An 11,695-nucleotide genomic window follows, 5' to 3' on the forward strand; every position below is an offset into this window, starting at 1 on the left:
CATCGATACAAGTGGATATAAGAGTGAACATCGTAGGTGAAGAGCATACACAGTAAGTAAGATCTAGATGAGGCTAACAGTAGTCCGAACCAGTCCCCCACGCCAATTGCGCATGCCCGCTGATCGGCGCTGTGACCAATCGCCCTGCATTCTTGCGAATGCATCTTGTATGTGTTCAGGACGCAGTGATGTACGCGCCTCCGGTGGCGGAAGGAACAATGAGCATGTCGGTAGGGGTGAATCGACATCGCGATCTGGGGTTTCTTCGCGTCGCATACGTTTTGCGTCTGAACCTAGGCTCGACCCCGCCTTGCGCTTCCCCAAAATCGCTGAGGAAGCATGGAGGTCTTCGCGCAGATAAGACTCTTCTAGTGACTTCTTGACCTCGAGGCCGGCGATAGTGAGAGAGCGAACCATCTCGAATGCGAGGAAGCCGACGATATCGACTGTATCGTCATTTGCCTTGAGGTCAAGAGCAGGCGGCAGGTTAAGAAACTCGCGAAATCGCTTAGCTGACAGAACCGTAAGTGAGAGCAACGTCCGGAGCCAATTCATAAGCATACCTTTACGGTATGTGAATGAGGCTTGTCGACAATCAGAGTAATGTTGATATTCTTCACGAGTCATTTGCCGCGTAGCATCATCGGCTTCCTGCAAGAGGATCAGCACACATACACATGCATGCCAAATATCATGCTTGCCTTCAGTCGCTGAATGGAAGCTTCATGAGCTTCAATATCATCTTCGTCCTCCTCATCGTCTGTCTGCAGCACATCCGAGTATATCGTCATAATCTCCCAAGGGAGTTTAATGGTAATCTTTTGGGCCTTTGCGGTCAATTTGTCTAATAAAATAACACTGTCCGTTCATACACTTGGTGCCACTGGGATGGAGTTACATACCGTCAGCACCATCCTCTAACGTTTCCACTTCTACACCCCCACCACCATCCCCACCAGAGTCCTTTGCGTGTTTACGGACATCTTTCCAGGAAAGATATGTGCGCAATCGATTCACTTTAGCACGATCATGCCGAATGAGGAAGATGAGGTCTTCCGCTGAGAGGTAGCGTGCCCCACGACGACTGGCGAGCATACGGGCCTGTACAATCTAGAGACTACTATCAACTTGCATTCACCTCACCGTAAGGCTCACTCACAAGTTCAATTAGCTGACTGCGAACAATATCCTCCACCAAGTTGACCGTCTCCGGGTTGGGATCCTGAACCTCACCGAATACGAACATCATCTGCGAAATTTCTTGGGTGTATTTGTAGTCTCTGGTTCCTGGAGTATCGGAAGCCACCTTCCTAGAGGAGGTCGCCATCCTTGTTTCGTTATGCTTCGTAGTGAGCTTGCCAGGCTGTGTGGCTATAAAGCCCGGTGCCGGTAACTTGTGAATCGTGGTGGCTGGGCGCTGCAATGTCGCTGGGTCGCCGCGATCGCCGATGGCCGAGGCATCACCTCAGGTGACCACACTTCTTTCTCTCGTGATCGCGCTCAATATCGCGGATTCGCGAATTTCAAGTTGTGGTTCATTCAAACCGTTCAAACTTCAAGCAAGATCTCAGAGAGCGGAGGCAGTTGTGGCCCTACGACAAAACAGAGCCAAGGCATACGGTCTGCTCAGCTGACTTTAATATCGACTCGGGGGGCACTAACACGCCTTACACAAAGACCAACACGCAAAAACGCGATACACAAAGCATCTGCGATTTTCCACCACTACTGCGCATACAGTATCAATACAACATACGTACTCAGAGCTTCGCCTTCAGGGGCGCCTCCTCCTCCACAACGAGGTTTGCGAGTGTCCCAATGCCATTGCCCAACCAGACACTCATATAGTCACCGCCCTTGAGAAAGAGCGCGGGCTTCTTCACAAATCCGACACCCTTCGGAGTACCGGTCAGGATGAGCGAGCCCGGCGGAAGCGTCGTGCCCTTGGAGAGGTATGCGACTGTCTGACGGACGTTGAAGATTTGGCTCCTGTAGATTTCACGGGTCATAGTCAACGAAAGGATACTCGGTCAGAAAATGGCGGCGTACGCTGTAGAACCATCTTGCAAGGTCTGACCGTTTACAATGCACTTCAGCGGAATGCGTTGTGGGTCAGGGATAGCACTAGCAGCGACGATGCATGGACCAAGCGGATTGGTGTTATCTGAGTGCGACGTTAAACGGTGATTCGATCATAGCCATAAAGTGAAAGCAACATACCGAAACTCTTGGAGAAGCTCCATTGTCCACCACCAGCGGACATCTGCAGTTTCCTGAAGGATACCTGAAGTGCGCATGTGTGAACCCTTCAACACAGAAAATTATGAGCGCAGGCTTGCGAACTCACGTCGTTAGCACCGGTATAGCCAAGGACATAGTCGAGTGCTTCGGCCTCTGAAACGTCCTTCGCAGCCTTTCCAATCACAATGACGAGTTCGACCTCATAGTCGGGAAGGTGCTCGTGGGGAGGCTGGGCGACTGTGGGAATGGTGACAAGAGCACCGGGGCCAATAAGGGAAGTGGGGGGCTTGTAGAAAATGACTGGAACTCTTCTCTGTATCAATAACTTTCTTCCTGATCATAGAGCACGAGCTTACTCAGGTAATTTGAGGCCTGCCTCCGCCTGTGTTCATAGTAGAACAGACATTAGTGACGCATTTGAGGGCACTTCTGAATAGGCTGACCGCATGATCGGCATAATTCAAGCCCAAGCAACGCACGACGCCGCCAACCTCATGCCTTGCAAGGGGTGCGAGGAGCTCCTTGACGGTCAAGACGTTCTTGGTGACCTGTGCTGCAGGGTCGATGGCGGAACCCAGAATTTCGTACGCCTTCACAGGCTTACGCTGGGAGAATGCGAGACCAACTATAAAGTGTCAGCCGCTCGATAAAATGGAAAATTCAGCTACAAAACGGGCATACCATCGAGCCCGGAGTCAACCGGCTCGCCGAGGTGAATCTGGTTGGTCTCAGCAGCGACAAAACGGATGAGACGAGTCCATTGCTAGCCCGTCACGTCAGTCTCTGCTGGACACGGCGTATAAAGCAAACGCATACGCACAGTTCTAATGGGAGCCATGGTGGTGAGAGACAAGCAGAGGCCGGGTAGACCCAAAGTCCGATGTGAATGAAATCGTACGCATGAGTTGCATGAGTTCGGCCGCAAATACGGCGGAGCTCCGCACGGTTGCGGGGCACCACACACTCACGGACGCGTCCGTCACGTGTGCGGCAGGCTCGGGTCTCGACGCGCGACGCGCGCGTTACGTAAGCCACTTCTTTCTCGAACTGCAATCCTTCGTGACTGTCTGTGGTGTGGTGGCAACGAGGCAGAGGCAAGGCTGAAGTCGCCCATGATTCGTTGAACATGGTGGTCATGTCCGCCATGAAGGACACTCTGCAAGACGCTCTCGACGAGGTGAGTGCCTGCTGGCTTGATGGTCACGACTGCTAAACGGTTGTATTTATCGATAGCTAGTCTCGGCGCGCACATCTCCTACGAGGACCAGCGAGGTCCTCTCCGCCATAGAACGTCTGCTGGCAGAGACGCTCGCACGCAAAGATGATGATGAGAGCGCCAAGAAGTTGCAGCTCTTTCTCAAATTGCAAGATGCCTTCGAATGCAATGGTGTGCATGTTGGTTCAACGCGTCGTCTACGTCATGCTAATTACTTTCCCGCACTGGGAGCCCAGTCCCATCCCGCGTACTCTCGTGGATGATTACTACCACTTCCCGCTTGGAGCAAGTCACCAGTGCAAGTAAAGCGTCTCCAGATCGTGAGTAGTGGTTCCTCATGATCGCCCGTAGGGCTCGACTTCGTGCTTATGGCGTCTTAATTATCAAGCTCAAAAAATGACCGAGATCTATACCTTGACTTCTCAGCTGATACAAGCACTATTCATCATCCAAGGTGTGACATTGGTACATAAGCCAAGCAAACAATATCTTGGCCGTAGATATGCCCTTGATGTGAGCAAGTCCGTTGTCCGTCCTGTATTATGTGAGGTCTAAGTGGTAGGCCATATAGATACTTTTAGAGCTCCTTCAAACCTCTCGTCATATCGCTGCCATGTCAATGATCACCACCGCCACAAGTAGCCAGACTTCACCTCCAACCTCTCCTAAGGCCGAAAAGGAAAATGCTTACATCACAAACCCCAACGCGCCATCTATGCCTCTCGTTTCTACGGTCCTTGATACCTTTCTTTGCATTTTGGTCGATTCATCTCCAGCCTTGCGTGTCTTTGAGGAACTCAACGGGGTGCAGTTAGTAGCAAAGTTCTTGAAGAGATACCAAGCCCCACGGGAAGACAAGTATGTCCAGTTCTATTGAGCAGGTCGTATCTATCTCATACTTTATCAGGATGAAATGCCTTGAGTTTCTGTATTTTTACCTCCTGGATGAAACAACCACGGTTGCCCCTTCAGGGGATGGTCCTTCGACACAGCCATCTTCTACTAACACCAGCCCAGCAAACTCACCACCAACCTCTCCTAGTGACAGATTTAAACCTTCGCATCGATCCAAACTGTCAACGTCGACTACCGGATCTCGGGATTCTTCAAGTTCATCCATCTTCTCACTCACTTCTGCGGCCTCCACGTCGACGAGCTCGATAGGCTCTGTACAAAGCGTGTCCAAGTACTCTGGTGACTACTCCTCCCTATCCTCCAACACATCCAGGTTACCCTCGGGCAAGACTGGGATACCGCCCATTCCGGCACTTGCACCCTCGCCACGCATCGTGACACCCCCAACGCATCGAGCACAGTCCCGGTCTTTACTCATGCTCAGGAAAGAAGTCGATTATGTTCCACTTAGCCCTAAGAAAGCGCAGGTATCGCGGTTGGGCGTCGGCGGAGGTAGAACGAGTTCATCATCTAGAGCAAAGGACAAATGGCGCACCACCACAGACGAACTGTCGTCCGAAGACATCACCTCGGAAATTGGGGACGCACCTCAGACACCACGACCAAGCGGCTTGTCTCATACGCGCGGACACTCTATCTCGTCCCAAGGGTCTAGTTCTTCAACCTTACGCGCGACTGCAAGCGAATCGGCAGGATTCAAGACGCCCGTTGCTCCCCATCGCGACAGGCATCGTCGTGCGCAGAGCAGCGCGGACGTCATGAAGGTGTTGGATCCGCGTGGTCCCTCTACGAGGGTAGGCTCAGACATCGGCCTGAAACTGGTGCCGTCGGCTGAGACTTCGAAGAACGGTCCGCGTACTACGGAAGAAAAGAAGGAAATCCTGCGGTCGATGCTGGGTAATGTGGACACGCTTGTGGAGGGCATGCGGTCGGCAGGGATTTGGGGACTTGGGTAGGTCATGCGCAGCAGGGAGATTGGATCTCACCCATTGAGAGCTTGGTAAATTATTGCCCCGGGGACGCGAGTTTGCAGAAAGGCAATTGCGTGGACATTGAATTGGGTAGAAGAGGAAGTATCATTGTGAGTGTGGACTGTGACTTTGTCGTATTGCTGTCGTTGCTGTCTCTGCTATACCATGACCGGATCCACCTAGCACGCTTGCTTGAAGACCGTCTTTTGTCGTGTGCGTGCCATTTTCTTACAAGGGGCAGTTCAGTGGTCCGGTGATGAGCCTAAGCTTGCGACATTCTACTTCTCCGGCAGAGAGCGAGACAAAGTCCCACGCTTCCCCGCATAGGTCATCTTGGCTCGGCGCCACTCTCTTTCCACCAAAGCCGCCGCGGCTCTGTCGGCCGTTTGCACGCCACAGCGCAGCAGCTAAGCATTAGGAACGTAGTGCATTTATGCTGGAAGAGAGGAAACACAAAACATGCGCTGGCGACGGTAGGCTACGCGACGGCCGCCCAGACAGGCCGAGGGGAGAAGCGGCTCGAAGCGACTGGAATGCCTCGAGCCGCATCGAGGAGCAATTCAGCGGGTCTGTCGCCAACAAGTCACGCGAGCACGTATCCCGAACCCAGCGCCCGTGGCGCCATGGGGCGCACCCTCTTGATATAAAACCTTGTCTGAATCCCTCCTCACCATCGCCGCAACCACCACTATCACTATCACCATCACCTCGCTACCGTACGCAAAGTATTCAACAGTCACACAGTGCATCAGCTCCCTCTCGCCCTCGTACCCGCCTCCCCATATACCGCCGCCAACATGACTCGCACTGAGCGCGCTGCGTACCCTCGTGCCATCATCAAAGACCGCTCCGAAGCTAAGAACGCCATGAACAAGCGCACGCCTAAGAGCGGTGCGGGCGGCCATAACTGGGGTGACCTCCAGCACGAGCGTGATTTTGAGGAGGCCGGCATGCTCGACGAAGAGGCCGAGCCTCGAGATACCGAAGGTAGAGCATGTCCTTCCGTGCGCCACAAGATACTGACCGTGGCGTCTATATGCCTAGTTGTCCGCTCCCGAGAGCCTGCCCCCGAGCGCCCTGTCCAGAGGAGGACGAGCTCCTTGAGCGAGGAGGAACTCCAGCAGGCTAGGGAGTTCAGGAAGAGGGCCCTGAAGCGCGAGAGTATGTGCTTTGGGCCATCTGGTCGTGGGCGTCGCCGAGTCTATTGCTGATCCCGGACACTGTAGATATTGACCTGGCGTCCATCGCTCGCACTTCCGCAGCGGTCTCGGTCTCTCCTCCCAACAGGGACGTGCCTATCGTTACCAACGCTGAGGTACGGTCTCACGCCTGAGTCACAGGATCATCATCTGACTCCCTGCGCAGACGTCTTCTTTGGCCTCTGCCTAAGTTATTCGCATGATCACTCACGGGGCATAGAATCTAGCAAATGAATCATGGACGTGTATGCTTCCACGAGAAGCTTTAATGTATTTGTACTTCGCTGTTGTCAATCATACGTCAGTTCCTCTCTAAAATAGTCTCGGGTATGCGCAATTACGTCTGTAGTACAATTGCTAGGGTGAGTACCATATCATGGACTCGAGGACAGCGAAATGTGGCACTTCAAAGCGGGCTTCAAATGGCGACTTGAAGGATAGCGAATTGACAAAAACTTGGGATACCAATCCAGGTGGCTTCGAGCCTGAGAGGTTTCGAGTCATAGTAAGTATTACAGGAGCTTGAAGGATATGGATATTTCGACTAGCTCGAATCCTATTATTTTCTCGATTATGAGATGAGCGATACAGACTGCTCTAGCCTGTAGATGCTATATTATTATTATTATTTACCTCATATTGCGTGCATGCTGTCAGCGGCGAGTCCTATCGCAGGCGCCCGCGTAGATCCAGATCGACGACGTGAGAAGCACCGCTAAATATGGAAAGTCCCGTAGATGCGAGGGCGTTCGCCCTGAAACCGTCCGCGACTCGCCACAGCTTTCGACCCTCCCACAGCTTTGACCGAGTCTACAATGAGCGAACAAAAAAATTCAGCAGAACTCGATGTTCTCCCAACACGCAGGATCCCGTCCATTCAGGTCGTCAACCCGTCCATTCGCGAGGAGGCCGCACGCGACCCTCGCGCCAAGTCCGCAAGGAGAATTTGGACAATCTTGAGGTCGCGTGCGATGCGTGCCAAAAGGTCTTGTTGCGTCGCGATATAAAAGTCTGCTCGCGAAGCAAACGGGTGCGCGACCTCCCATTTGTTTGACGCGTCACGACACGCTAGGGACTGATTCATTCCGCTCCGTGCATGCAGGCCCGGTACTGTTCGCAAGCTTGTCGAAAATCTGACTGATAAGCACACATGTGGCGTAAGATCTCCCGTACCCGACACGTCTCGCGTCCTAGGCGCGCTGGCCACAAGGTCGAATGCGGCGAAGGTACGCCTAACGACCTGCTGCTCAAGCTTGCCGAACGCGCACTCGCGGTGCCTAAAATCGTCGAGCACCTCTGGATGCTCTCGATCGTCACGCTCGATCTGCTCAAAGATATCAAGCACGCGGACCGGTTCGCGATCCAGGCGCAGTGCGGGCATGAGCCCGTGGACGTGATGGCGTACATGCGCCGGCTCATGGACGGCCATGAACGCGACGACAACGCGCAAATCTCGCTCAACTATCTCCAGTTCACGCGCGTTCCGCTAAACGAGGTGCCTGAACGCGTGCGCAGCGCGCACAAGAGCGCGAAAGAGAAGCTCGCAAAGGAGCGCCGCGATGCGGACGGCATGCCGACCGCGAAAGACGCTCCCGTCGTCGCATACTACTTCGTCACGGAGGAGGACGCGACGGGGAAGGACGGCCAGGTGTCGATCGCGTACGTCCTGCCGGAGTGCACGTTGAGGTACATGAACTCGAATCCCAAGTCCGTCATGCGCTCCGCAATGTTTGGCGATACCGAGGTTGATGTAGACATGAGCAGTCTTAGAGAGTGAGTGGCGCATTTTGCGTCCTGTGGCTCTAGAGTAACTGATCCCAATCGTGCTTCGTCCACAGTGGCCTGAACCTCGTAATCCGGAATGACAAAACGAATGAGCTGCGTCTGCGTGGTGTAAGTGGTTCGGTCAGGGTACGATTGGTACAACCCTGACATTCAGGCATAGTATCCAACCAAGGAAAGACGTAAAACTACCCCGGAAAGTGAGCCCCATGTTATTCATATTACCGAAGATGCGGAGCCGAGGTGAGAGTGGATGCCGTTTAGGGTTTGCTCCAATCTGAGGATGCGGTCCGAAGCCTCTAAAAATGCTGTATTACTCACTGACTCATCGTGAATACTCATTTCTGTTGTCGTATGTATTCTGAGACTTGTGAGCGTGCAGTATCAATTTGCTACCGCATGCGTATTTGGCTTTCCACTCGCAGGTCTACACTCCGCGCACGGCGACAGTAACACAACTCTTGTATTCACATACCACCCCTTATCATTGTCAAGTTATACCAGTCTCATTCGTGTGAAGTTAACCGATAATGCCCAAACCAAGCAATCGATTTTTCCCTTGACTTGTTCATACTACATGACACTATGCAGGCTCGAAATAGACGACCGTTAGGCAGGAATTGCGAGACCAAAAAATGGACTGTCGAGCTCACGGCGAAGACACATTTATAGCGGCATTAATGAGACGCTTCAAGCTTCAGTATGATAGCTAGGCAGGATGGAAATCAGCTGCTCCATGTACCAGAACCTTGTAGGCTCGCCAGCTTCACCCAGACCACCCTTGCCTTTCTTCGTAGGTACTGTCTGTTCATCAGTCCAATCTACACCCTTGAGGTCCTGCCGCGCGATCTGGATCCACGTCGCACTAATGCCCATGCCCACAACTACCTTCTCTGCGGCCGACGGGGTTATGAGAATGGCAATCTCGTCCTTATACGGGTCATGCAGCGCGGGGTTGGGGTTTGTATCGGTGCTCGTGTCCATCGTGTCCTGGCCTTGTTCCGTGACCACCGCGCCCCGCGAATCCCGCAGAATCATTGGGAGACTGATCTCCGACCGTTCGTACAAATCCCAACCTGCCCACGGCGCCAGCGTCAGCTTCGCAAAGCGCGTCTGCAATTCGTCCTCAACGAGCTCGGTGCCACTCTTGCCCTTTTTCTTCTTCGCGGGCGGGCCCTTTGCACTCACTGGCGCAGGCGTGATCGCGACGATACGTCGGGTCGATCGCTCGATCACGCCGGTCGTGTGCGTGAGTGGGAGGATGGCGGGCCCGAGGAAGGACATCAATGGATTGGGAGTAGGTGCGATGTCCCAGGAACTACCTGAGTCGTTCCATGTGTCTGTGGCAGGCTCAGTCCAACCCTCGTTCGCTGGTGCATCAGCATTATCCCACCCAGAGGCTTTGCCCCACCCAGCATCGCCCCAGTCAGCGTTTTGAGCACCGTCAACATTCACCTCCGCTGTTGCGTGGTCCTTAAGCACTTCTTGCTCGAAGCCTTTGACGACTTCAGGAGTGAGGACTTCTATGTTAGCTTCACCAAGAACCTCCTTCATAACATCCACTTCCTTCTTTTCTACATCTTCCACTTTACGTCGCTTGGCTTCAGGCTCCTCCTTGGAATTTTCAGACTGATTAAGAACAGACCAAAGTGAATCGTTGGTCATATTGCCCCACAATGCTTCGCAGCCAGAGCTGAACTCATCTGGGAGTGCTTTACCAATCACAAAAGTGGTGGGGAGCTCCTTTCGCGCTAGCTCGGTGACCAGAACTGCTCGGCGCAGACCTTTCTCGTGTTCAGGTTCCGGAAGGACGCGATTCCGGAGCAAGAACTCGAGAAAGAACCGCAAGAGGATTGGCGCATCACGACAACGTTGCTCTGACCTGTGACAAACAGACAACAAATCAATAGATATCAAATTATCTCAATCGTTTGCATACCAGATCAAACCCTTATCACGAAAGTGAGAAGAGAGGAAGATCTTGATGTTCGTTTCGGTATCATTAAAAAACGCATCCATGCGCGACTCCTTCGCTTCACGAAAGTTCTCGCGCCTCAGCTGTCGCTCCTCGTCCATCTGAGGCATTTTCGTCTGCGCGAGCCGTTCGTCCACTATTGCGCGCGCTTGCTGTTCGTCAACCATGGCAACCTGCCTCTCCTGTGGCTCAACAGTGGCGAAATCGTCGTCATCGTCGTCATCTTCATCAGCATCGGCGGCCGCCTGCGCCGCCTGCATCTGCTGGAGGCGTTTGCGGCTCGCGGGCGGCTGGATGCTGCTGATGATGCCGACATAGAGACGGAACTGTATGCATGGTCATCGTTCAGCACTGCACGCCACAAGAGTGAAAGTCCACACACCGCATCCCAGAGCTGGGAGAGGCCCGCGGTGGGAGGAGGCCACGTACGAGTAGCCTTGAAGTCTTGGGACGCTTGATGAAGGCGATCGGCGCGCGTTTGAGACCTGCAGTGCATCGGTGAAGGTGAGTTCGCGGGTGTCACTCTACGTCGCGGCAGGGATGTACGCACGGGTCGATGGGGGTGATGGTACGCCGCGTACTCTCAGTTGCGTCCCACTCTTCGTACCACATTGCACGGCGGACACTGCCATCAGACGTGGTCACTGTCTTGGACTTCCGCTTCCGCTTGAGCTCGGACTCGGTCAGATCGTGCTTGACGCGCAGCTCGGCGGTAGGGATGCCCTGCCCGTCGATCTCGACGTAGTTCTCAGGTAGGTTATCAACGATGCGTATCCCGCAAGGCTTGAATGACTTGAAAGGTGCGACGGTGGCACCAATAGGTGGCGTAGGGAAGGGCGGGAACCTGATGAACGGCGCATCGACGGGCAGCGCAGTGGGCTCAGGAGGCAGAGGGCATCTGCTGTTGGTGATAGTGACATCAATTGGGGTCGACATGGCCACAGAGGTCAAGGAAGAGAGGGGAATGAAGATGAAGAAACGGTAGACCTGCGGAGTCCTTTATGTATTCGGGGGCTGGGAGAGGAATTTACCGACACACGGGATGCGATTATCCTCGTGTCCTATTTCGTTCTTCTGGGCTACTGCGGCAAGGCCTTCTTTGCCTGCGGTCAAAGCATAAAGCAAAGAGCCCGAAAGCAGGCTCAAGCTGCCGCGAACACAACATGAAGGACGAGTGATAAGAGCTGACGCCCATCCAGATCTCTTGTCATTGTTTTAGTCGCGCAGCGAGATCAAGATTGATATATATATATTTGTTAGGCGTCAACAACTGTGAAAATCGAGCACCAAAACCAATAGGCAGTCAACAAGAGGAGATAAAAGTAGATGGTATGTAAGAAGGAGTGTGAGTGGCATAACGAGCTCGTAGATAGTAATAAATGCAGTGTGCGTTAAA

At 53.4% G+C, this 11,695-nt stretch overlaps 6 protein-coding genes across 6 annotated transcripts; 3 read left to right on the top strand and 3 right to left on the bottom strand.

Annotated features, from left to right (window-relative positions):
* Positions 1-63: 63 nt before the first annotated feature.
* On the bottom strand, positions 64-1,327 carry FIBRA_00251 (uncharacterized protein; the record flags this gene model as incomplete). Its single annotated transcript, XM_012322150.1, has 5 exons — positions 64-512; positions 564-651; positions 678-844; positions 903-1,110; positions 1,160-1,327. The coding sequence occupies 5 exons, from the start codon at positions 1,325-1,327 to the stop codon at positions 64-66; spliced, it is 1,080 nt and encodes a 359-aa protein (XP_012177540.1).
* Positions 1,328-1,760: 433 nt separating this feature from the next.
* On the bottom strand, positions 1,761-3,079 carry FIBRA_00252 (uncharacterized protein; the record flags this gene model as incomplete). Its single annotated transcript, XM_012322151.1, has 8 exons — positions 1,761-1,989; positions 2,050-2,164; positions 2,221-2,284; positions 2,348-2,549; positions 2,598-2,623; positions 2,685-2,866; positions 2,923-3,004; positions 3,062-3,079. The coding sequence occupies 8 exons, from the start codon at positions 3,077-3,079 to the stop codon at positions 1,761-1,763; spliced, it is 918 nt and encodes a 305-aa protein (XP_012177541.1).
* Positions 3,080-3,385: 306 nt separating this feature from the next.
* Positions 3,386-5,328, top strand: FIBRA_00253 (uncharacterized protein; the record flags this gene model as incomplete). The annotated part of the gene is made up of 6 exons (XM_012322152.1): positions 3,386-3,418; positions 3,475-3,628; positions 3,694-3,777; positions 3,846-3,970; positions 4,029-4,315; positions 4,365-5,328. The coding sequence occupies 6 exons, from the start codon at positions 3,386-3,388 to the stop codon at positions 5,326-5,328; spliced, it is 1,647 nt and encodes a 548-aa protein (XP_012177542.1).
* An 812-nt stretch (positions 5,329-6,140) lies between these two features.
* On the top strand, positions 6,141-6,732 carry FIBRA_00254 (uncharacterized protein; the record flags this gene model as incomplete). Its single annotated transcript, XM_012322153.1, has 4 exons — positions 6,141-6,330; positions 6,388-6,504; positions 6,570-6,658; positions 6,709-6,732. 4 exons carry the CDS (start codon positions 6,141-6,143, stop codon positions 6,730-6,732), a joined length of 420 nt encoding a protein of 139 aa, XP_012177543.1.
* A 960-nt stretch (positions 6,733-7,692) lies between these two features.
* FIBRA_00255 (uncharacterized protein) lies at positions 7,693-8,571 on the top strand (the record flags this gene model as incomplete). The annotated part of the gene is made up of 3 exons (XM_012322154.1): positions 7,693-8,315; positions 8,381-8,435; positions 8,488-8,571. 3 exons carry the CDS (start codon positions 7,693-7,695, stop codon positions 8,569-8,571), a joined length of 762 nt encoding a protein of 253 aa, XP_012177544.1.
* A 443-nt stretch (positions 8,572-9,014) lies between these two features.
* FIBRA_00256 (uncharacterized protein) lies at positions 9,015-11,235 on the bottom strand (the record flags this gene model as incomplete). The annotated part of the gene is made up of 4 exons (XM_012322155.1): positions 9,015-10,206; positions 10,264-10,625; positions 10,682-10,784; positions 10,850-11,235. 4 exons carry the CDS (start codon positions 11,233-11,235, stop codon positions 9,015-9,017), a joined length of 2,043 nt encoding a protein of 680 aa, XP_012177545.1.
* Positions 11,236-11,695: the final 460 nt, after the last annotated feature.

This window comes from Fibroporia radiculosa, assembly GCF_000313525.1.
Source record: "Fibroporia radiculosa TFFH 294 genomic supercontigs, scaffold67, whole genome shotgun sequence".
NCBI classification, from domain to species: Eukaryota; Fungi; Basidiomycota; class Agaricomycetes; order Polyporales; family Fibroporiaceae; genus Fibroporia; species Fibroporia radiculosa.